The 26,678-nt window shown below is 41.7% G+C and overlaps 1 protein-coding gene across 2 annotated transcripts in view; it reads right to left on the bottom strand.

Annotated features, from left to right (window-relative positions):
* UVRAG (UV radiation resistance associated) overlaps positions 1–18,687 on the bottom strand; it is a 381,997-nt gene extending 363,310 nt beyond the window's left edge. The window contains exon 1 of one of the 2 annotated variants that reach the window (XM_053561187.1): positions 18,377–18,687. In XM_053561187.1, the coding sequence (XP_053417162.1) occupies positions 18,377–18,493 (117 nt within the window). In that variant the 5' untranslated portion in view covers positions 18,494–18,687. The remainder of the gene's footprint in view (positions 1–18,376) is intronic. The other variant, XM_053561188.1, reaches the window with a different exon arrangement.
* Positions 18,688–26,678: the final 7,991 nt, after the last annotated feature.

Genomic DNA, 26,678 nt, shown 5'->3' with positions numbered 1-26,678 from the left:
CTATACAATAGCTTATATACTACAGCACTAGGGAAAGATATTCATATGCACAAAATGAGTATTGAGTTCAATTCAATCTCACTGAAGAAACAAAGAGAGTGTGCTGGAGTTCAAAATCCAATTGTGAGCTATATATTCCAATGATTCCAAACATTGTTTTTGTGATATGATATGAACTTAGCAGGATTGACTTTATGTCCCAGTTCTGCTATTTCACTTAGGAAAGCATATAACTTCTCTAACCTTCAGGTACCTCATCTGTAAAAAGAGTTAATAATAGTTACAACTCTCAACCTTACAGAGTCATCCTGGGGAATGAATGAAATAAGAGCAAAGTGCTTCGAACACATTGCAGTCACATGATAGTTTACTAACAATACTATTATCATCACCTTAAACTTTCCTTAGCCTTTAGTGTCCAGTTTTCAAAATCTATCCATAGAACTTGAGCTATTATAGGCTTGTGAAGGTAGAGGCAAAGATAAAATTGGAAAATTGCATTATAAAATCCACCAAGGAACCAAAATAAAGACAGTAGAAAACAGCTCTGAATTCAGAAATAGAAAGGTTGAGTTTGTTTGAACCCTAGCTCTGCCACATTCTTTTCTAGGCCTGGATTAACACTCATTAATTGGAGGTGGGGGCAGGTCTAACTACTATGTCTAAAAGGCTAAAAATACTATAAGAATGGTTTTAAAAAGATTAGCTACTCAAAACACAAGGCAGCATGCCAAGTTTAAAAAGTTAAGGGCAAAAAACATTCACAAAGAACTTTTTTTAGTTCTTTTTTTTTTTTACTGTGAATTCATTGAGGGTACAGAGAACCAGGTGACACTGATTGTTAGGTAAAGTCCCTCTTATAACTGTGTCCCACCTCCAAGAGGTGTGTCACACACCAAGATCACATAGAATTTCTTCTTTTTTTTTTTTCTTTTTTGTAGAGACAGAGTCTCACTTTACCGCCCTTGGTAGAGTGCCATGACATCACAGGACTCACAGCAACCTCCAGCTCTTGGGCTTAAACTATTCTCCTGCCTCAGCCTCCCAAGCAGCTGGGACTACAGGCGCCCGCCACAACGCCCGGCTATTTTTTTGTTTCAATTCAGCCCAGGCTGGGTTTGAACCCGCCACCCTCGGTATATGGGGCGGGCGCCCTACTCATTGAGCCACAGGCACCGCCCAATCACAAAGAATTTTTAAAGGATATTTCTGAAATGATGTGTGACAAAAAATCACATTTGACTACAAGAAAAAAAATGGCAGCAAAAGGTAATACAAAGTTGAATTAAAATGACAACCTGTGTGAAAGGTTCGAATGAATTGAGTCATTCTTGTCATATCCAACTAAAACATGGTGGAGAAGCCAGGAGGAAAAATAACACTCAGGGCACATAACATTGCCCCAAGAATGTAATTCTCTGAGAGCCTGGCTGCTAAAATTGCCTCTTGTAACCCAAAATCAGTTTTATGTAATAGTTACTGAAACAAACTGCTGCAACTCTTAAGACTAATTTTGCCCTCCACAGTCACTCACTAATCAGAGCTTGCCCCAAAACTTTACTAGTGCCAACGAACTTTCTTGCAACACAACACATAACTTTCTCCTGTTAATGAAACCTCCAAACTTCTCTTTGTTCTTCAGACATACTAAAGACCACCCATCCTGTATACATGCCCAGAATTGCAATTTTTGCTTCCCAAATAAAACATTTTAATAAAAATATAGAGATTTGTCTCTTTTCTTTGACTTCTATATCTGCAATTAAGTAAATAAATATCAAATCATTCTTCATGACGCAGCTCCAGAATCTACACTTTTTTGCAACATCATTCCTGACCTCCCTGCCCCACCACTACCCCAAACCAAGATGATCACTTTTTCCTCTATGCCATGTATATTGTGTACAAACACCACTGCAGCACTTACAACCATGCTTCATTGTGTTCACGTGCCTGTGTCCCAACTAAGTGATCCTGAAACACAGAAACAAATTTCATTCCTCTTTATACCCACAATACTCAGCACAGGTCTGGCATAAAGCACATTGATACTCCGTAAGTATCTGATAATCAATCAAAATGATACAGGGACCTCCCATTTTCTAGACCTAGGCAAATAGGCCTTTCCAGACCACATTCTCTGGCTAAAGCATTATCAGAGAAAAGCAGCCTCATCAGTAGGTATCTCAACTAGGCAGCCCCTCCTATAATAAAAAACATGCCCTGATGCCTCACTTGGGACAGGAACTATAAGGACCACATTCATGAGCTAATACATTCATTTGCTAAACATTTTATGTCTGCTGGCCCCTGGCCAAATGTGACATGTTCTGAACATGCATTTCCAAGACCTCCCTGCTCACAGGCAGAATATGAAACCCTAGACAAAAGGCCCACAGGGGCTTCCCACTTAGGTTCCCCAACTTTGCTGTCATAGGTTCTGTTGCCCTCCTTTCTTTCTCTGTCAATAACTGTCCTCTTCCTCATTCATGTGGTCCCTGGTTTCATTCTGCAAACCCTGAGATCAAAAGGACCCAACACGAAGAAATTCTAGCAACAAAACCACAGACAAGATTAGGTATTTCACTATGCCATAAAGGACACAGTAGCTGTTAAGTAGTAACATTTAAAGTTATATTTCAGCCAGGCGTGGTAGCTCACACCTGTAATCCTAGCACTTTGGGAGGCTAAGGCGGGTAGATTGCCTAAGCAGGAGTTAGAGACCAACCCACGCAACTGTGAGACCCCATCTCCTGAGACAAGAGGATCGCTTGAGCCCAAGTGTTTGAGGTTGCTGTAAGCTATTACATACCGGTACTTTACCAAGGACAACAAAGTGAGACTGTCGCAAAAAATAAAAGAATAAAATAAAGTTATATACATAGCTCTTTTTTGTTGTTGTTAAGACAGAGACTTAAGCTGTCGCCCTGGGTAGAGTGCTGTACCATCACAGCTCACAGCAACCTCCACCTCCTGGGCTCAAGTGGTTCTCCTGCTTCCACCTCCCCAGTAGCTGGGACTACAGGTGCCCGCCACAATGCCTGGCTATTTTTTGGTTGCAGACGTCATTGTTTTTTGACGGGCCTGGGCTGGATTCAAACCCACTAGCTCAGGTGTATGTGGCTGGCGCCCCAGACGCTTGTGCTACAGGCACCCAGCCCATACATAGCTCTTAATAGCACTTATATTTTATCCCAACTATTTGCTTTTCTGTCTCCTCACTAACTACAAACTCCTTAAGAACCAAAATTGTGTCTTTTTATCCCAAGATAAAATATCTTGTGTGGCCACACAGATAATCAATAAATGTTTGCTGAAAGAATGATGAAGGATGAATGAACAAATACACAAGCACCACTGCCTTACAGTGCAGGTCTCTACCTTCCTTTATTTAGAAACCTCCTGAGCAGCCTTGTTACTCTTCTCACCACCATTCTCTCCATAAAACTGTCTTCATACACTTGCCTACAGTACAATGCTGACTAGTAAACACGGAGGTAGTGTTACAGCTGGGAAGTCATGGCTTTGCCACTATCATAGCCAAGAGTGGATCAGACGAAAACATTAATAAATGATAAATCTGGGGGTAAGAAGCATGCAAGGATGGTTGGTCTTTATAGTGAAATAATAGAAAAAAATAATAACTCATAGTTTCTCAATAAGGCCTAAATCTGTCTCTCTGCCTGCTTTCTCTGGTCAGTCCCCAACCCTCGTGGATTTCTGTTTTTACCAACCACTGAGGAAAATAGACTGAATGGAAATGTAAATTCTCTTTGTATTTCCCCAGCTCCTGTCTTTTAGAATTTGTTCTTTAAAGCCTCAAGTGATTACTGAGCATCTGGGATGAACAACTGGGCCCAAGAACTGGAAACACCTGGAAGATGTCTGTCTTCAACCTTACCTGAGGAAAAACAAATAGGATTCACAGGCTGCAATTACTCTTTTGTATTCCCCCTTTAAATTCAGCTACCCACAGAACATCGCACCTTTCTTTCTTTCTTTGGGATGCCATGCCATTCACTTGGTCTTCTGTCTCTCTCTCTTACCTAACCCTAGGGGTGGCTCAGTGAGTAGGGTGCTGGCCCCATATACCGAGGGTGGCAGGTTGGAACCCAACCCCGGCCAAACTGCAACAAAAAAAAAAAAAAATAGCCGGGCATCATGGCGGGCGCCTATAGTCCCAGCTACTTGGGAGGCTGAGGCAAGAGAATCGCCTAAGCCCAGGAGTTGGAGGTTGCTGTGAGCTGTGACACCACAGCACTCTGGAGGTCCCCAGAGAGCTTCAGGCCAGAAAGAGCAAGGCACGATTAGAAGACTACAAATTTCAGTTGAACCCTTGACCCCCAAGGAGGGGAGAGAGATTGAAGATTGAGCCAATCACCACTGGCCAATTATTTAATCAAGAACAGCTATGGGGGGGGGGTGCCAACTCTATCCTGCAATGAGTACAGACCTATAAAACATTCTATACCTGTATACAATAAGTACCCCATAGCCTACTTGCCTACCTTACTTTATGATCTATTTTTAGAATAAATTATCAAAAAGCCTTCTTTATGTTGCTATTTCTCATGTATACCTAGATATTAATATTTTAGCAGATGAAAACTAAAGATATTTGTCTTTTCATAATGGAGACAAAGTTAAAGTTTTTGCAAAACCCTAAATTAGACTTTTTATTTTATATTTTTATTAGTTTTCTGTATTAGCACTCATACAAAGGAATGACTGGAATTGAGGAAGGAAATAATTCATCTCCTCTGAAAGACATAAGTAGGTTGGCACAAACAAAACATAAGTTTTGACTCCTGTGTATGCTAACATGAACACATGAATTACAGTTCAGAGTTAAACCCTTAGTCACAAAAATGTATAAAAGTCACCAAGTTTTTCGTGGAAAAAAACAGATCACAAGCCTGACTCTCACTTTTAATTTTACGTCTTCTCTTTTTCTTATCCAGGAGTCTAATGAAAAAAGGTTGCTGCTAGTTTCAGCTTCCTGAAACAGTATTCCTCATTTTCAAAAAAGTCTGACTATATCTTTAGGGACATTATAAAAACCATGGTAGGAAAAAAATGCCAGATATTTATGGACCAACAAACAAAGTGAGAATCCAAAGTGCTGAGATCTAATGCTCAACTTCAGCATTATCCATCTCAGCTTCTTGATCAATAAACACACTAGAATTTTTACAAAGAATAAGTCAAACTAAATAGGTCTATAGCAATCAGCACCAAATATTACACAGAATAAAACTTGAAAACTCCTGCCATCAAAAAAAAAAAAACACAATTACCAGACAGTTGCTATTTCAGAAGTATAGAATCAGTTGTTTTTTTTTTTTGTTTTAGAGACAGGGTCTTGCTCTGTCACCCAGGTGTTTGAATATAATGACACAATCATAGTTTTACAGAGTTGAACCCCTGGTTCAAGCCACTCTCCTGCCTCCAGAGTAGCTAAACTACAGGCATGTGCTACCACATCAAGCTAACTTTTTAAATTTGGGGTAGACAAGAGAGTCTCACTACGTTGCTCAGGCTGGTCTTGTACCCCTGACCTCAAGTGACCTTCTTGCCAGCCTCCCCAAAAGCTGGGATTACAGGCATGAGTCACAATGCCTGGCCAGTTCTTAAATAAAATATTCAAGAGGACAGGCATGGAAAGTACCCAGGGACAAAACAGGAAGACTAACCACTTAAACTCCAGAGGGACATTTGGAAGTGTCACTCTAATTCATACTGTAAAAAGGAGGTGGGGAGGGTGAAATCTGAGTGTTCCACCCTTAAAGAACAGTTTAAAACACAGCATCTCCCCCATTTGAATTCTAGTCTAAAACCCCCAAAGCTGTAAAGCTAATGTGTCAAAGCAAAGAGTGAAGTTTAAGAAACAAGTTCTCTTGGCTCAGCGCCCACAGCACAGCGGTTAAGGCACCAGCCACATACACCAAGACTGGTGGGCTCGAACCTGGCCTGGGCCTGCTAAGCAACAATGACAACTGCAACAAAAAATAGCCGGGTGTTGTGGCGGGCACCTGTACTCCCAGCTACTTGGGAGGCTGAGTCAAGAGAATTGCTTGAGCCCAGAGTTTGAGGTTGCTATGGCACGCTACTGAGGGCAACAAAGTGAGACTCTATCTCAAAAAAAAAAAAAAGAAGAAGAAACAAATTCCCAATATACCCAGCCAAGCACAATGGAACTTCTCACAAGACCCAGGTTCTGGTCATTTCTCAGTCATAAGCAGGAATAGCAAGACACTCAATACAGACCTGTTAAACTAACACTCTTTACTAAATCCTTTAGGATGGGGATAAACAGACAGACCAAGTCTAGGGCAGAGCAAATAGTATCACCTCTGAGGACTTCAGGTTTTGTTATCTGTAAAATTCCATGATTCAAAAATTCATGTTTCCACCTTAAAATAAGATGGAAAACAAAGTTACATGATATTAAATCAAGGAATACCATGAATGTAAAAATTCCAGTATCTGGTTTTCCATGTTACATGTACTCTTCCACCTTCGTAATCTATCTAAGGAAGCAAGTGCTACTACCACACAAGGCATGGAAAATTTTAACTCTAACAGTACAAGACATTACTGTTTAAAAAGTATTAAAGTATTAAAGTCATTAAAGTATTAAAACCTAACATCTTTCAACCCCTCTGTTAAGAAAGATCTGTCTGGCTCAGCACTTGTGGCTCAAGCAGCTAACGTGCCACCCACATACTCCAGAGCTGGCAGGTTCAAATCCAGCCTGGGCCTGCCAAACAATAATGACAACTACAACCAACAAAACATAGCCGGAAGTTGTGGCGGGCGCCTGTAGTCCCAGCTACTTGTGAGGCTGAGGCAAGAGAATCGCCAGGCATCCTCAAACTTTTTAAACAGGGGGCGAGTTCACTGTCCCTCAGACCGTTGGAGGGTCGGACTATAGTTTAAAAAAAAAAACTATGAACAAATTCCTATGCACACTGCACATATCTTATTTTGAAGTAAAAAAACAAAACAGGAACAAATACAATCACACCGCCTCATGTGGCCCGCGGGCCACAGTTTGAGGACCCCTGGGCCCAGGAGTTGGAGGTTGCTATGAGCTGTGATGCCACTCTACCCAGGGCAACAGTTTGAGGCTCTGTCTTAAAAAAAAAGAAAGATCTGTCTTTAATTTTTTCTAAAACAGTTTACTTTGTAGCTGCACACATTCCACTACATTAAAAATGACAAATATCTCGTTTTCTCCCCAGGAGCAATGTGTATGACAGGTAAAAATATACAGCTTATCAAAAATACACACTTGGAAACTATGAAAATCTAATTTCTTTTTTCATTTTACCACATGCTTCAGGCCCAACTTATTAGTTTCAATTCTGCTCTTACTCTATTCCCATTCACTTTCACTTCTGAATTTTCTGCCACAGAGTTTTGTGAGGTGGTGGAGAAATTTGAACATAAACACTAAATACAAACACAGCTTTGCTTTACCAAAAACTAAACATTTTCACAGGAAAAACAAAGAAACAATTTCTTGATAGCATTTTGTCACATAAAAATAATTATTTTAGGATGCTGAATAAAGTCTTCAAGTTTCTGACGCTTCCTCATAGGGTTTTTTGCCAGGCGGGTTCAAGTGCAGTGAAGAGTAGGGGGAACAGAGTAGAACAAGGACCTTGATCTGTAACTGACGGAGCAACCAACGAAGATAAATCACTGTCTTCATACCAGCCTCTCATGTGGTCATTACATTTTTTCTGAGTCGCAAGGGTCTTAATATATATTTGTGGAAGGAATAAAAAACACAGATAGCATGGTGCAAGCTGCATGGGACACGTGTTCCCAATAAAATACAGGGGTTTTGGGTTTGTTGCCTGCCTTCAGCAGCCTTACCAACAAAACATTTTTTTTATATAATGGAAATGTAATTAAATTAGATGAACAAAAGTAAGGGATCTAAATAAATATAAATATGTAAAAGGAAAGTACACAACATGTATAGCTAAATTGAGCTTTCAGAAGCTTTCATGCTCTGTCATTTTTTTCCTTGTATTTCAATCCTATTGAATCCAATCTTTAGACTCATATACTAAAAAGTTGAAAATTAAAAATATACTGAGTTCCTACTAACTAATCAGCACAGCGCTAAGTCCAGGTGCTGTGGGAAATAAAAAATAAGGCATGATGGTCCAAAACCGTGAGATAACTTAAAACTTTTCACCAGACTCTGCAAAGACTGGTTGCCTACAGCAAATGGGAATGAAAATCCCTGTGCTGACATTCTGAAGGACTTTAATTAAGAAAGTTACCTAGACCTCAGATTCCACATGTGTAAAAACAAAGTGATTACTGATATAAATCTCCTATGCAGAAGAATTCCAAATAATTTCCATTGCTAGCCCTCAAGGAAAGAGAGCCTGATCTCTCCCTCATTTGGGCTACACATAGGGACCTGCTTCCAAACAACATAACAATATAAAGGGATAAGGAATAGCGAGTAACCTTACAGCAGAGAAGCCTGACAAATAATACTACCTGTGGTGTTGTAATTTATAATAAAAAATATATATTTTGGTCTTCATACCCAGTTCCTGGCAGAGTTTCTAAAGTTGGCTGGACACAGTGGCTCACAGTGAAACCTAGCACTCTGGGGGACAAAGGTGGGAGGATTGCTTGAGATTAGGAATTTGAGACCAAACTGAGCAAAAGGGAGACCCCCATCTCTACTAAAAATAGAAAACTGGCAAGAGGGTTGCTTAAAACCAGGAGTGGGAGGTTGCTATGAGATATGACACCACGGCACTCCACCTAGAGGGATAGCTTGAGACTCTGTCTCAAAAATAAATAAATAAATAAATAAATAAATAAATAAATACAAACCCTTGTAATCTCCTGAGCAATAGGGGTGCTAAGAGAATCTTTTCTTCTAGTATTCGGTCTTTGATTCTGGTTTGCGACACAGAGTATCTAAGCTCTTGGAATTTCCTGGGTGATAAGGAGCATATTTTATTCCAATAAGGTGATGCTTGGTAGGCCTCTGGACTGAGCCTTGTCACCAGAAAGACCAAGCCACAATTAGGAGCTTGGAACTTTCCGCCACACTCTCCAGTCTCCTGGAATAGAGGTTGGATTATCATCAATTGTTCCTACATGAGGAAGCCTCCATAAGAAATCCTGGAACTGGCTCGGTGCCCATAGCACAGTGGTTACAGCACCAGCAACATGCACCAAAGCTGACCAGTTCGAACCCAGCCCCGGCCAGCTAAACAACAATGACAACTGCAACAAGAAAACAGCCAGTGGGCGCCTGTGGCTCAAGCAGCTAAGGTGCCAGCCACACACACCTGAGCTGGTGGGTTCAAATCCAGCCCTGGGCCTGCCAAACAACAATGATGGCTGCAACCGAAAAAAAAAAAAAAAAAAAGAAAGAAAGAAAGAAAACAGCCAGACATTATGGCAGGCGCCTGTAGTTCCAGCTACTTGGGAGGCTGAGGCAAGAGAATCACTTAAGTCCAAGAGTTTGAGGTTGCTGTGAGCTGTGAGCTGTGAGCCACGCCACTCTACCAAGGGCAACATAGTATGACTCTGTCTCAAAAAAATAAAAAATAAAGAAATCCTGGAACTACAGGTTTTGGAGAGCTTTTGCGTTGTTGAACACATCTAGTTCCCCCAAACTATTCCCTATGCATATCTCCCATCTGGCTTTGTAATATCCTTCATAAAAAAAATAAAAAAAAACATTAAAAGTAAGCACAGCACATTCCTGAATTCTGCTCTAACAAATGACTGAACCTGAGGAGGTGGTCATGGGAATCCCCAAGTCTCTGCCAATCGGTCAGAAGGTCCACAGGTGCATACTTGAAACTGGCATGTGAAATGGAGGGGACCTTTTTGTGGAACTGAGCCTTTAACTTGTGGAATATAATACTAACTCCAGGTAGATAGTGGCAGAATTAAATTGAGCCATGGTGTCCATTGGACAACTGCTCAGGATGTGGGGAAAAATCCCCCACACACACACACTTCTGGTGTCAGAACTGCTATGTGGAGAGTATTACAGGAGAAACAGCTAATTTAGTTTGTTTTTCCTATCATATACTCCCTCAGCTGGTGATAATGAAAGCTAACATCAACAGTGATAAGTCAATTAAAAAAAAAAAAAAACAGGCAGGGCACAGTGGCTCACCACCCATAATCCTAACACTCTGGATAATAATAATTACATTTTTAATGGACACCCTATTGGTGGTCCTTCAAGCTCTTTCCAGTTTTTCTTTTCTTTTCTTTTTTGTGAGACAGAGTCTCACTCTTTCGCTCTGGGTAGAGTGTTGTGGCATTATAGCTCACAGTAACCTCAAACTCCTGTGCTTCAGCAATCTATTCTGCTGGGGGGCAGGAAGTGGAGTGCTTCAGCTCAGGAGTTCAAGATTAGACTGAGCAACAGTGAGACTCCATCTGTACTAAAAATAGAAAAACTGGTCAGCCAGGGTGGTGGTGCCTATAGTACCAGCTACTTGAGTCAAGAGGATCACTTGAGTTCAGGAGTTTGAGGTTGCTGTAAGCTACAATGCCACACCATGGCACTCTAGCCTGAGGCAACAGAGACTCTGTCTCAAAAAAAAAGGAAAAAAAAAAAAAAAACAGTGATAAATCACATTAACAACATGTACATTTGATATGATGAAAATGGTGCTTTCCTTCTAAGGCAGTGGTTCTCAACCTTCCTAATGCTGCAGCCCTTTAATACAGTGCCTGTGGGGTTAAAAAAAACAGTTCCTGTGGGTCGCAACCCACAGTTTGAGAACCGCTGTTCTAAGTAAGTCCTTGCTCTCAAAACAATGCAATTCCATAGCCAGGTGCTGTGGCTCACATCTGCAATCCTAACAATTTGGGAGACGGAGGCAGTAGATTGCTTGAGCTCAGGAGTTTGAGACCAGCCTGAGAAAGAGGTAGACCCCCATCTCTAAAAGTAGCTGGGCAGTGTGGCAGCCACCTGTAGTCCCATCTTCTCAGGAGGCTGAGGCAAGAGGATGGCTTGAGCCCAAGAGTTTGAGGTTGCTGTGAGCTATGACACCATGGTGACAAAGTGAGACTGTTTCAAAAAAATCACACAACTCCAATCTAATCATCAGGGGAAAAGACAAAACAGACTAATTCCAATACAGTGCAATGCTACAAAACTACTGACCAACATTCAAAGCTGTCAAGGGCATCAAAAACAAGAAAAGTCTAAGAATTGTCACAGCTACAAGGAGGTTAAGGAGACAGGACAACTAAATACACTGATATTCACGATAGGATCCTGGCATAGAAAAGGGCCGTCAAGTAAAAACTAAGGCTCCATCAAGAGATGAATGAATAGTTTGAAGCACAGTAAGTAAAAAAAAAAGAGAGAAAGAGAGAGACAGAGAGATGAATGAATAAACAAAATGTAGTATATACATACAATGGCTTTAAAAAGAAATAAAAGGAATAAATTTTTAACACAGCAACAATATGGATGAACCTTGAAAACAATGTACTAAGTGAAATAACAGCCACAAAATATGATTCCACTTATGTGAGGTACCCAGAATAGTCAAAATCAGAGGCAGATGTAAAACAGAGTTTACCCGCAGCTTACTGGGAAGGAAGAATGGGGAGTGGTCAACTGGGTTCCAGTTTCTGTTTGCGATGATGAAAAAACTTTACTTAATAATACCCCAATGTCAGCTCATTAATTATAACCAACGCACCATATTAATGGCAGATGTTAAGAACAGAAGAAAGGTGTAGAGCAGTGATCCCAAACTTTTTGGCACCAGGGTCCAGTTTCATGGAAGATAATTTTTCCATAGACCAGTAGTGAAGGGAATCTAATGGGGGTCAGGGGTGGGGGAATCTAATAAGGGGGTAAGTGGATCTGCCTAGAAGCAGAGCTCAAGCTATGAGGAGAGGGGCCATAAATATAGATGAAGCTTCACTTACTCACCGCTCATGTCCTGTTGTGCTGCCCAGTTCCTAATAGACCAATACCAGTACACAGCCCAGAGTTAGGGACCACAGGTGTAGATTATATAGCAATCTTCTGCACTATCATCTCAATTATCCCATAAATTTAAAACTGTTTTAAAAAATAAAATCTATTTTTAAAAATTCAAGGTACACAAAGGCTAATAGCCCTAATACACTTTACTTTCTTCCAATAAAAAATAGGACAAGGAAAAATGTTTTTCAATTAAAAAAAAAAAAAATGAGCAACCAATCAGAAAAGTTAATGCCAAGGGCATAAATAAGCAATTCACAAAAGAAGAAATTAAGATGCTAAATAAATCCATGATAGTCAAACTCATGGAGTTCTATAAGGATAAAAGATATCATGCAGGGCGGCGCCTGTGGCTCAAAGGAGTAGGGCACTGGCCCCATATGCCAGAGATGGCAGGTTCAAACCCAGCCCCGGCCAAAAACTACAAAAAAAAAAAAAAAAAATCATGTATTTAGTACAGCATCTGGTATATAATAAATAAAGCTATTAAAATTATAACTAATAAATAAATAAATGCAAGTTTAAGCAACAAAAATACATATATATGTATTGTGTGTACGAATGTAATCTGTATATGTAAACATTGAGAAAACTAATGATGCCCAAAGTTGGCAAAAATGTGGAGAAACAGTCCCTGTCATAATTTAACTGTAGGAGTAAAAAAAGGGACTTTCTGAGAAATACTTTAACAGCATCTTCTAAAGTTAAAATACATATACATACAGTAGAAGATCTGTAAGTTGACCACCAAAGGGACTGTAACAAATTGGTCATTGTATAGAGGTGATCAACATAACAAACTAGGCCTACTGTACTGATACATACATGTTGTGCACGTCCAGTCTATGAAAATTAGGTTAACTTAACGAGGTAAGGAGGTGGTCAACTTTGGAGGTTCTACTCTGTATGTGTGTATCTCCCATTGACTTCACTGCTCAAAATTTATCCTACAGAATCCTTAATCCTAAATTACCACAAGTCTACAGAGATACTTGTATATTGCTGTTCATTGCAAAAATATAATAAAGAAAAATAGGAGGCCAGGTATAGTGCCTCAAGCCTGTAATCCTAGCACTCCGAAAGGCTGAGTTGGGCAGATTGCTTGAGCTCAGTTCAAGACCAGCCTGAGCAAGAGACCTGGTCTCTACTAAAAATATATAAACTAGCCTGTAGTCCCAGCTGCTCAGGAGGCTGAGGCAAAAGGATTGCTCAAGCCCAAGAGTTTGAGGTCACTGTGAGCTATGACTCCACAGCATTTGACCCAGAGCGACAGAGTGAGACGCGGTCTCACAAAAAAAAAAGAAAAACTGGGAAGAGTTTAAAGGTCTCTCAATAGGGTGTCAGTTAAAAATATAATTCAGTATTATTATGCAAAATAAGGTAAATACATACATATACATTACATCTACACACTCTGACATGAAAATCTATCCAAGAGGCCAGGCACAGTGGCTCATGGCTCATGCCTGTAATCCTAGCACTCTGAGAGGATGAGGCAGGTGGATCATTTGAGCTCATGAGTTTGAGACCTGCCTGAGCAAAAGCGAGACCTAGACTCTACTAAAAATAGAAAAACTGAGGCAAGAGGATCACATAAGCCCAAGAGTTGGAGGTTCCTGTGAGCTATGACTCCAGGTCACTCTACCCAGGGCAACAGCTTGAGACTCTGTCTCAAAAAAAAAAAGAAAGAAAGAAAAGAAAAAGAAAACTATCCAAGAAAAACAATAATTACAAAATTTTTAATTTTTTTAAAAGGAAGAAATTAAACCAGGTTTGGAATACTTAATATATCTGAGGTCTTCCATTTATACTTCAAGGAAAGCAAACCTGCACAAAAGAGTGTGTGTTTATGTATACAGATAAACGCATTTTCTTTTTTTTTTTTTTTTTTGAGACAGTCTCAAGCTGTCACCCTGGGTAGAGTGCTGTGGTATCACAGTTCACAGCATCCTCCAACTCATGGGCTCAAGTGATCCTCTTGCCTCAGTTCTTCCATTTTTAGTAGAGATGGGCTCCAGCTTTTGCTCAGGCTGGTCTCGAACTTATGAGCTCAAGCAATTCACCCGCCTTGGCCTCCCAGAGTGCTAGGATTATAGGCATGAGCCACCGGGCCCAGCCAGTAAGTGCTTTTCCTCTTTTTTTTGAGACAGAGTCTCACTTTGTCACCCTCAGTATAGTGCCATGAAGTCAAAGCTCACAGTCAAACTCTTGGGCTCAAGTGATTCTCTTGCCTCAGCCTCCCAAGTAGCTGGGACTACAGGCACCTACCACAACACCTGGCTATTTTTTGTTGCAGTTGTCATTGTTGGTCAGCTGGCCCAGCCAGGTTCGAACCGCCAACTTCAGTGTATGTGGCTGGCGCTGTACCCATTGTGCTACAGGCTCTGAGCCCAGTAAGTGCTTTTTCTAAGAAAAGAATCATAGCTTTTACTGAATTGTTAAAAAAAAAAAAAAAAAAAGTGACATCCCTCCCCAAAAGGGTCACTAACAAGAACTAAAAAGTCTTGTGAGCACTGAGTATCTGAGAAACGTAGTCAGATAATACACAAGTAAGAAAGACTTTAAGGAGTAAAGAAATGCTCTCAACTAAGCTTTTAAGGACATATTAAATGCCTCTATCACAAAACACAAATATTCATCTCAAGACTCCTAAAAGTCTGAAGGAAGCTATTCTTCAGATGAACCTATGCTCATTCACGAGTTAATTACAAACCTCAACCAAAAATTAAAGAGCAACAATAGCCATCAAACTGTATAACTAGTCTGTGCTTAAATTACAGTTAAAGTAAGATCCCATAAAAATAAAATGAGACAAAGCTTAAGTAGAAGAAACATTTGACAGTCAAGGAGCTGGTATGAACTTTATTTACTATTCATACATCTTGAAGTTCAGGAGTTATGCAATCTTAACTATTTTCTTAAGTGGATAAGACAAATCAGATTTTATACATAGTTTCCGGGCTTTAAGCAAAAACAAGTCTTTTATAAAGATAAATGGGGCAGGAAGGGTCCAGTACTTTGGAAATTAATGTTATACATATCCCTAATAAGTTAATATTTTAAACATACAGCCACTTTTAGAACCAACAGGACAAATTGAAGAATGGAGTAAATGAGTAGATAACAGCAGGGATACCTTCCATCCTTAAATGAAAATAAACATTAGGACAGTGATTCTAACCTGGAGTAGTTTTGCCCCCTAAGGGACATTTGACTATGTGTGAACAATCTTTATTGCCCTCAGAATAGGGGAGGTGTTGTTTGTATCTTGAGATGTGGCTAAACATCTTGTAGCCCCATGGCGGCCACTCTCAACCTGGAAAATGTCAACAATGCCAAAGTCGAGAAACACTGCCTCTGAAGTAGGCTGCAGGACGCTGAATCTACTTTGAGTTAAATTTATCACAAAAATCCTAATCAAAAGGGTTTATTTGTTAGAGATGCTGAATCTCCCCAAACAGCATGGGATGTATTGAAATGTGTGTCTTTCAAAGTGTTATTTAAAAGAAAGTTAATAATTGGCTTTCCAATTTATCTAAATCTTTGAAATTTTGTAAAGTCATAGGCAAAAAAAGACAAAAATTAATGCAAAAACAAAAATTTTTTTGGTTTTTGTTTTTGGGGGGTTTTTTTGGAGACAGTCTCACTTTGTCACCCTCAGTAGAGTGCTGTGACATCATCATTCACAGCAACCTCAAACTCTTGGGCTTAAGCGATTCTCTTGCCTCAGCCTCCCAAGTAGCTGGGACTACGGGCACCTGCCACAGTGCCCAAAGGGATCTCGCTCTGACTCAGGCTGGTCTTGAACCTGTGAACTCAGGTTATCCACCCGCCTCAGCCTCCCAAATGCTGGGATTATAGGCATGAGCCACAATGCCCAGCCAAAACCAAAAAGTTTTATACACACACACACACAACCCCTGTAATTCTCACAAACAATACTGAGTGAATGAAACCAAACACAAACTACATCTTGTATAACTCCACTATGTAAAGTTCAAGAATGCAAAAAACTGATCTCTTGTGTTAGAAATCAAAAATGTGGTTCCTTTAGAGAAAGGAAAGGCCAAGAGGGGAAAGAACATAAAGAGGACTCACTTCTGAGATGTGAATAATTTTGTATTTCTGGGTAACAGTTATGTTACTGTGTTCACTTTGTGACAATTCATCACCTACCTGCTCCTCATCTGTGCACTTTACTGTATAAGAGAATACTTCAACAACAAAATTTTAATACTATATATTTATATACTGAAAAATCTGAGCATTTTTACCCCAAAAGCTAAATTAATGTCAACTGCAAAAGTGAAAGTATAGGCAGCCTTCCAAGAATTCACTGATGACACCCCCAGAAAGCTGTAAATACCATGCTCAGCACTCAAACAGCATTCAGCTGTACACTTAAGCCACTATGTATCTCTCGGCACCAATCCAAAAATTTGACGAACACTAACACATGCAGCTGAATTTATTCCATGGACAGTTTGTTTGAATTATTTCCCCCAATGTTAAACTGTGAACTATTATCAGAAAACAGGCTCTATAGATAAATGATGCTTTCTGTTCTCAAAGCTCTCCCAAACTGAATCCCTCTTGTCCTCTCAACCCCTTAGGATTTCTCCAGCTATTTCCACCAGGGCCCATCATTGCCTCTCCCCGTATCCACCCTCACACTCCACCTCCAACACATAGACAATTTACATTAATGCTCATTCCAGAGACTAGCGGTACCCCCCAGCCAGACTTGCAATCCCATGTAACTCCTAATACAATGCAAACCTAACACTACTGTTCTCCATTAACTCCCTGCTCAATAGCACCACAAAACCAGGGCACGTGCTAACACAGTCTTTTCAATCCTCTTCAACCACACAGAAAGCCCTTGCTTCTGTGGGCTTGGGGCTTTCTGTGGCACTTGGGCCTCCCCACTCAAAGGCCACAACCATTATCTCCAACTTTTCTCTTCCCGTTAGCCCTCTGCCTCCCTTACTGTATGCACATTCATTCCATTTTCTATCCACTCTCTCCCACAACTTCTGCTCTCTTCTTTATGGATCCTTCCAAGTACCACCACTGGCAGTGAGGGAAAGTTGGAGGAAGTGAAGAAATTGCTCTCTGGTGTGAAGGTGACAGAGAAAAGTCTCAAGCAAAACTGCCATGTGCATGGGTTACAGAGTTAGACTCAGGATTCTGAAACTGAGGCCCATCACTTACTAACTGTAAGGCTTTGGAGGAGCCTCCCTTTCCTCAACTGCAAAATGGAGACAATAAAAATAGCTACCTCTGACATTTTGTATCTTTCATCTGACCATCCATATCAAATGTTCTCATTCAAACATTACCCAGCATCATGATTTACAATTAGAGACTCTGGTCTTATAAAAAAAAAAAAAAATAGCTACCTCGTAAAGTTGCACAAATCCAGCTCCGTAAGCTCCCATTAATGGCCTGATTCTTTTAGGTCCTCATATTGGAAGAAAGAATGGAGGTGAAAGGTACTTTAAGTCTCTTTAATGCTAAGATTCCTGCAAAGCGTCCCTCTAGGGACAGAGGGTGAGCAAGGGACAGAAGGAGGGAAGGAATATTCTTACAGATATGGAGGTGAGACATAGAATGTTGTCAGATCCCCAATTCAGTGTTCCCTCTTTCTTATCCCCCTACAATGTGGATCCAAAAAGCCCTCAAAGCCCTTGCTAAAGGATGGAAGGACATGAATATACACATCAGATTCTCCTTCCCCAGACTCATTGGAAGGAATGAAGTAGGAAAGAGCCCCCCTAATCATTAATATAAGTTTCTTGGGGGTCTTAGAATCAGGAAGAAAGCCCCAAGTCCCACACACATTTCTCTGGAGAGAGTGAGGGGAGTACTTCATAATTAGGAGAGATTAAAAATCAGTGCTGGAAACCCTCGAGTCTCACGGCTCCCACAACAGAGTACCCACTGGTTTCCCCATAAGCGGAGATGGCCAGGTGAGGAGAGAAAGAAAAAGCGCTTTCGCTGTCTCGTGGGACACCAGGGCTTCCCCAGTCCCTTCCCAGGAGAAATGAGGGGAGGGTCTGCACTAGGGAATCCCCAGCTCCTACGGCAGAGAGGCGGCGTCAGGCTGGGGCCCCAGGGAGTCTCACTGGCTCCCTGCCTGTCTCCTCGCAAGCCCGTCTCCTGTAACGGGATTCTCCCAGGACGCGGAGAGGCACAGCCATCACTGGACCACTTCCCGCATGAGACCTTCTGACAGCCTTCCTCAGTCCTGCGAGCTCCCGGCCACTTCTCCGGGTCTCCCGGCTTGCACAGGGTCAACAGGAGCTCCGCGCGGGCCTCCCCAGATCCCTCCCGAGCACCGCGAGCCCGTGGGCTTACCTGCTGAGACGGCAGCTCCACATGCAGGGCCCGCGCGGCAGAACCGGGAGGCAACGCGGGTGCCGGGCCCGGGGGCGGCAGGGGGATCGCGCCCCCGACTGACGCTGAGGCGCTCATCTCGACCCGGAGGCCGCCAAGCGGCGGGACGGGCGCTCCTCCGGCATCCGCCACCGCCTCCTAGCCACGATCCGCTGAACCCCTGCAGCCTACAAACCCGCCACACCACAGACAGAACTGCTCTTTACCCCACTGGCAGCCGCCGCCGCTGGCTAAGGAAGAGCCATATTACCGCAGTGCAAACCCCTCCACCCGGTTGAGACCTGGCTCTCTCATTGGTCCTGATTTTTCGGAGGCGGGACCAAGCGACAGCCAGGGGACATACTATTGGGTGGAAGATCTGTCTGTCAGCGGCCGGAATGGGCCAGGGGAGGAGAGACTGAAGAATGGCCTCAATTGCGTCTGTCAAGCCGGGGTGAGACCTGGGGCGTTGCTTCTTTTTCTCCTAATTTAATTGGTTCTTTAACTACCACAGGGCAGGGTCTCCTGAGGAGCGGGAAGGGCCATTGCACGAGATCGCTGTCAATTGTCAGTAAAGAGAAAGGGGTAGGGTTTTAATTATGTAGAGCGCGCGCCTGTGTTCCCGTGTCACGTGCAAGAGGCTAGCGAGTCACCTGATTAGTGAGAATCAGTCTTCCGTGCCACTTCCGCCCTAACTAGCTGCCATGGTAACGGGCCTCGGGTAGTGGACTAGGACCCGCATGGTGCCCCTGGAAAGTGATTGCAGATCACAAAGCAAGCTCCTTGAGGGGTTCCTGTCAATATTCCGGCACTAAAAAGGAATGCTTTATGGTTCTCAAAGAGCCGCCACACATCACGCTCTGAGAACAGAGAACCACTTGCTCTTTCACGACAACTCCAACCCACAAGTCCACGCTGCTTTTCGCATTCCACTAGTACTCTGAGCTGCAAGCTGTGCCAGGCATGCAGGACGTATTTTCACCTCTAGAAATCCTTTGCTACTTTTCTCGTGACTGATGCTTACATATCCATCAAATCTCAGAGTATAAATGTCTTAACACAATAATTTAAAAAGTGCAATGAAGGCTATGTTAACCAGTTTGATGAAAATATTTCAAATTGTATATAAAACCAGCACATTGTACCCCATAAATGCGTTAATGTAAACAGCTATGATTTAATTAAAAAAATAAAAATAACTCAGCAGGGGCAGGAGTACCCGGGATCTTGAGTTGGGAACTTTTGCCTCTACCCTTGTCTGGATTATTCTCTTGCACTGTCTTTTAATAAGTGTGTAATTCACAAGGAGCTACTCCCCCTGCTCCCCCCTGCCCACGCACAAACTGAATTGATCTCTGGACCCGCATGCCTGATAGAGAAAGGCCATCTTCTCCATGAATACTTCTTTGATCATAAGAGCATCTATAGCAATTGCTTCTATAATAAACAGCACTGACGCCTTCTGCAGGATATTGATCTGCCTTTTTTCCCCCCACTAGACTGAATTTCTCTATCACCTGGACTGATGTAGCAGAAAGAACACAGTGTTTTAGAGTCCAACAACAGGAATCAGGCTCTGCAATTTTCTAGCTATATATCCCTGAACAAGTCAGTTTCCCTCTCAGTTTTAATTTTCCCATCTGTAAAATAGAGATAGGGTTGCTGTGGGGATTAATTAAATCAACATAGGTAAAGTCTCCATGTACCTGGTATATAATAGTTTTTTTTTTGTTTGTTTGTTTGTTTGTTTTGTTTTGTTTTGGTTTGAGACAGAGTCTTACTCTGTCATCCTGGGCAGAGTACCCTGGCATCATAGCTCAAAACAACCTCAAACTCTTGGGCTTAACCATCCTCTTGCTTCAACCTCCCAATTTGCTGGGACTACAGGCCCCCAGCCACAATGCCTAGCTATTACACTTTTTTAATTTAATAAAAGGTAAGCATACTATCTTTCCAGAGTGTTTAGAAGCCTAGAAAACACCTTGGATTTATTTCAGAGCTGGATCACACGCATGTCACACTGTCTCCTATTCTGAAACATTGAGAGGTTCCTCCCAGCTGGAGCACAGGAAATGTGGTCAGGTGGTTGATCAGAAGGGAGTAGTTGGGAAATCTCAAATCTTATCTGGTTCAACTCATGTGGTACCAAGATCTGGTAGAATCTCACAGAAAACACGTCTTCTATTTCTAAGCTATGCTAGTTTTCTGGGGCTGCTGTAACCAAATTACCACAAAACGAAGTAGTTTAAAATAAAGGATATTTATTCCCCCATGTTCAGGAAACCAGAAGCCTGAAATCAAGGAGGGCTGTGCTCTCAGAGAGGGCCTGAGGAGAGAATCCCTCCTTGCGTACTCCAGCTTCTGGTGGCTCCAGGAGTTTCTTGGTTTGTGACTGCATAACACCAGTGTTTACCTTTGTCTTCACGTGGCTCTCTTCTCCCTATGTCTTCTCTTCTTTTTCTTACAAAGACATTGTGTTTGGATTTAGGGCCAATCTAGATGATCCAAATTTTATCTTGAGATCCTTAACTACATCTCCAAATACCTTTTTTTCAAATAAGGTAATATTCATAAGTTCTTGGGGTTATAACATCAACATCTTTTGGGGGCAGTATCATTCAGGCGATTATTCCAGTTAAGAAAATGGGCCTTGAGAGAGAATCACTTCTTCCTCCTTTGGGGATTGGTTCCGAATACTAACTAACTTTATTACTTTATTCATTCAACAGATGTTCACTAAGGGCTTCTTTCTGTCAAGGCCTTTACTAGATGCTGGGAAATCAGACCCAGATCCAATTCCTTGCATGGGAGTCTAGAAAGTAAACAAAGAATGGTAATTCATTTGCTTAGTGCTGGGTCTGAGGGAAGTTTAGGGGCAGTGGAAGCCACAAGAAATAATTGAGAGTCAGATTTTACAGTTGAAGTGACATTTAAACAAGGTTTTTAAGAACCAGTAAGAGTAGCCGGGCGTTGTGGCGGGCGCCTGTAGTCCCAGCTGCTCCGGAGGCTGAGGCAAGAGAATCGCTTAAGCCCAGGAGCTGGAGGTTGCTGTGAGCTGTGTGAGGCCACGGCACTCTACCGAGGGCCATAAAGTGAGACCCTGTCTCTACAAAAAAAAAAAAAAAAAAAGAACCAGTAAGAGTTCACCAGTGAGGAGGGAGGGAGGAAAGGACTTCCAGCAGAGAGCAAGATCCATTCTTTCCACAGCCTTAACTGAGGCTCAACTCTGCATAGGCTGACTACTGGATCCTGGAAATACAGAGCTCAAGTAAGAAATCTAGACCTTTCCACCCACATGCCATGAACACTAGGAGAACTCAGGGGGAAGAACTTACATAGCCGACTGTTTGTCAAATATTCTAGATGTATTTAAAGTGTTTAGCGCAGTGTCTTAGATGTAATGTTCAATAAATGCTTCCTATCCTTCTTTTCATCTGTCCTATTTCATTCTAAAAATTCTGTTATTATTTGGATCCTATTTCATAATACAGTTGTTTCAACATAAAAATATTTTAAATCACTTTGAAAAATTATAATAATATTTGTACTGTGTTATATATCCCTCAGAGAAACATGTGTCCAAGTTTAAACAACACAGATTATAAGGTGGCCAAATACAATATACATGCAATGAGAGAAGGCGATTCAAGGTCAACTGGTAACTGAAAGTGGCATCTCCTGAAGGCCTGGTAAGGAAGGTCAGAAGATTGGGAGTTTGATAGATGTACCATAGGTGTTGAGGTCTGTCTGCCTCAAGTGGTATTTTAACAGCTAACTAATACCAGGTTGGATATTGAAATCAAACACTGTCTACCGGGCTAAAAAACCAAACCTTCACTAATCCATTTACCTCCTATTCCTCCTCCCACCTCATGGGCTTGATACAAGATAGTGTCTTTCAGTGTTTCAAATTTTATTAAATTTATCCCCTTCCTTTTTTTTTTTTTGTAGAGACAGAGTTTCACTTTATGGCCCTCGGTAGAGTGCCGTGACCTCACACAGCTCACAGCAACCTCCAACTCCTGGGTTTAAGCGATTCTCTTGCCTCAGCCTCCCGAGTAGCTGGGACTACAGGCGCCCGCCACAACAATGCCCGGCTATTTTTTGATTGCAGTTTGGCCGGGGCCGGGTTTGAACCCGCCACCCTCGGTATATGGGGCCGGTGCCTCACCAACTGAGCTACAGGCGCCGCCCATATCCCCTTCCTTTTAACAGAGCCAGCTTTCTTCCATTTAATTACTTGTTTAGTCAAACACCCCTTAGACCTTTGCCAGGTGTCCAGCCAGGGTGTTCTAAAAAATGATGCAGATAGAATCTCTGACTAAAAGGAGTTCCCCCATCATTTCAGTACCAAGAATAACTGAGATTCTAAATAAAGTACAATGGAAGCATGTAAGAGGAAGTCTCTATGTCATCCAGGAAGGCGACCTAGGGGAGAAACCATATCCTAGGCAAGAAGGAACAGCATTAGCAGAGGTGCAGAGGATGTGGCATCAGCATAGTCTAACATGGCTGAAACAAAGGCTGCATGGGAGAGCAATAGGCAGAGGCTGGCAGAGGAAGCTAGTGACAGTTGAGAAGAACCTGAATACCGGGCTGAAGAATTTATGTTTCATCTTGGGCAACAGAAAGTCACTTAGCCAGACAACTCAGGCACCTTGGAGAGGCAGCTTTGAGGGCACAGGACAAGAAGTGCAAAAGTCTTGCAGGAGGGGCAACTGCCAGTCTTGCCAGGTGGGAACTGTAAAGCCAAGGGGCAGGTCCCCAAGGAGCCTGCACACACCAATCAAACCACAAAAGCAAATCCCTGGGCAGCATTTCTCCTCCTTCCCCAACTTTTCAAGGTCCTTTTCTTAAAAAAGCCTTCGCAGATATGAAATAACTATCAGTTCCTCAGAGCTCCCACAGTAGCTGTCCAACCTCTCTTCAGTACGTGTATCCCTGTACCTGGTCATATACTGAGTGGCTTATTCTGTCTCCCCCCCTCTACTATGAACCCTGCTTTTGATTTCTCTTTGAATTCTTACCATCCTGACACAGACAACAGGCTCCATAAGCTTTGATGAGCAAGGGCTTAATGACTGAAGTTAATGAAATGAATGGATAAATGCTTGAGTAAGTGAACATTTGGATCACATGGGGGCCTCCATAGCACCCCCACTGGACACAGCCTCAGAGAGAGGGAATGAGCTTCCCCAAGATCACACAAAGTTTGCAGCAAAGCTGAGACAAAGACTTGGACCTTTTATCCCCAAGATGAGTAATTGTGCCTCAATCCGGTGGTTTTCACACTGCCACCAACTATAAAGGTGCCAGTGAGAACACAGGAGTTTGTGAATTACAGGCTAGCCAGGGTAATACATACTGGATGTGAGCACATCTAACCCAGGGGTTGATTTAGTGAGACTCACCCAGAGCACACTTTCTTTGGGAACAGACTTTTACAATGAGGTCTAAAAGATGAGATTAACTGGACAAAGGAGGCTAGTGAGAATAAGAGAAATAGTTTGGGCAGAAAGAACAGGAGGATCACCCCTAAGAAGCAGCATGGAGCATGGCAGGAACTACTGAGAAGCCCAGGGAGGAGTGGGCAGACAGAGGTAGCTGGTGCTGAGGAACGGTGCGCCTGGGTATAAAGTGGAGTGACTGAAAGACCCCCAAGTTAGGAGTCAGTAGCTGGAGGTCTATCTGGACCTGCGGCTTATTGGCAGCATGATTTTAGGCAAATTGATTTCCCTCTTTGAAGTTACATGTTTTGCTGGGGGCTAGAGAGAACTAATATTTGTTAGTTACTCTAAATGTATTGCTCTGCTCACTTCTCACTGGATCCTGTAAAGTTAGGGATTGTCTCTGATTTACAGATCAGCTATGGAAATGATCTGTCCAAAGTCTTATGGTTCTTAGTGGCAAGTTGATGGTATGAACCCACATCCCTTAATTCTTAGGTCAGGGCTCTATGCCTTATACCATACGTCTGGTACATTGAATTAAGTTTCCATGAGTCATTATTGGTAGAAATAAATAATAAATGTTTTATAAGGAAGGAGATGTTTGCATAGTCTGAAAATACAAAAAAAAATAACTTTACAATGGAAAAGTGTGACAGTCTTAAGTGATCAAAGTGACCATAATCAATAATGGAACAAATTGAAATCAAGTGGCATCTGATAGGATGTGGTAAGAAGGGCCCATCATCATGAATCTGTGGTATTTCTGCTGAAGACGGACAACCTGAATTAATCATAAGGGAATGACAAAACAAAACTGAATGGCCTATAAAATTGTCAAGGTCATGATAATTATGGAAAGACTGAGAAACTGTTCCAGATAGAAGGAGATTGATTAAAATGTGACTCTGAATTTGATCCTTTTGCTAAAATGGAGAATATTAAGACACATGATGAAATCTGAATAGGGCATGAGGATTAGATGGTAGTAATGTTTCTATGTTAATTTCTTAGTCTCCATGATTGTACTGTGGTTATATAGGATAACATTCTTTTTTTTGGCATTTTTTGGCCAGGGCTGGGTTTGAACCCGCCACCTCCAGCATATGGGGGCCGGTGCCCTACTCTGTTGAGCCACAGGCGCCGCCCTAGGATAACATTCTTATTTGTTGAGCGTGATGGGACATCATGTTTACAACTTATTCTCAAATAGTTTAGGGGAAAATGTCTTTGTACTATACTTACATGTTTTGTGAGATTTTTCTAAATGATAAAGAAAAAATTTGCAGTTTTCCTTACATAATAATCTATTTCCTATAAACAAAATGAAAATGTATTTTTATAACATTTTGCTCATTAACACATTTTAATTAATCCATTTATTTGTTGATTTACTTTATTGAGACAGAGCTTCCCTCTGATGCCCTGGGTAGAGTGCCATGGCATCATAACTAACAGCAACCTAAAACTCCTGGGGATCAAGGTATCCTCTTGCCTCAGACTCCCAAGTAGCTGGGATTACAGGTACCAGCCACAATGCTCAGCTAATTTTTCTATTTTTAGTAGAGATGGGGTCTCACTCTTGCTCAGCTTGTCTTGAACTCCTGAGCTCAAGCAATCCACCCACTCAGCCTCCCAGAACGCTAGGATTACAGGCGTAAGTCACTGCACCAGCCTTCTTGTTTATTTTTTGAAGAATGGCAAGGCAGACTTTATTGAAAGGGGGCTACAACCATAGGGTTTTGTAGAATGAGAATGAGATCATTTAATTCCTTAAAGCTTAGATTTAAAAAAAACAATAACTTATTGAGTGCTTGCATTGTGCCAGGCACTGTTGTAAGCAGTTTTTGTATATCCTCACAATAGTTCTATGAGATTAGAAAGCTAAAGCAGTCATGTTATTTGCCCAAGGTCACTTGTGTTAAGTATTGAGCTGGTAATGGGTGGGGCCACATCTACGGTGCATCTTAGAATGGGTACAGGCGAAACTTACTAAATGCAGAATACAAATGCCTACATACAGTAACTAAGAAAATGCCATGAAGGCTATGTTGAACAGTTTGATGAGAATATTTCAGATGGTATATGAAACCCGCACATTGTACCCCTTGATTGCACTAATGTACACAGCTATGACTTAACAATAAAAATAAATAAATTAAAAAAAAAGTATTGAGCTGGGATTCTAAAGCAGTCTAACTCATTAAACCTACTTTTTACTGCCTAATGAAAGAGTAATACTGCATATATTTTAAGTAACTTTTATTTATGCAGTGAGGTCATACTTGTTTTTGGAATACATTTTTATATCATGTCTGTTGAACCAAAAAATATGCTATTCAAAAATATAAAATATGCTATTCCTGTTTAATTCAAAGAAAAATACTTTGTGTCAGTTTTCATTAAAAGTAATTATAAATTGGCGGCGCCCATAGCTCAGTGGGTAGGGCACTGGCCACATATATCAAGGCTGGCAGGTTCGAAACCGGCCCAGGCCAACTAAAACAACGACAACAGCAACAACAACAACAAATGGCAGGGCATTGTGGTGGACACCTATAGTCCCAGCAACTTGGGTGGCTGAGGCAGGAGAATGGCTTAAGCCCAAGAGTTTGAGGTTTCTGTGAGCTGTGATGCCACAGCACTCTACCCAGGGCGACAGCTTGAGACTCTGTCTCAAAATTTAAAAAAAAAGTAATTATAAATCTCAAAAATCATTTGATATTTTAGAACTAAAAGAGGAAATGTTTAAATGTGTGCTAGTGTGATGAAATGGTACGTTAAAAATGTGCATGCAAGGTAAAAAACCATTAGATAAAAATACATATTCTGGGCTC

Source organism: Nycticebus coucang, chromosome 14, assembly GCF_027406575.1.
Source record: "Nycticebus coucang isolate mNycCou1 chromosome 14, mNycCou1.pri, whole genome shotgun sequence".
Taxonomy (NCBI): domain Eukaryota; kingdom Metazoa; phylum Chordata; class Mammalia; order Primates; family Lorisidae; genus Nycticebus; species Nycticebus coucang.
The sequence above is the reverse complement of the archived record's forward strand: the minus strand, read 5'-3'. Positions and strand labels throughout refer to the sequence as shown.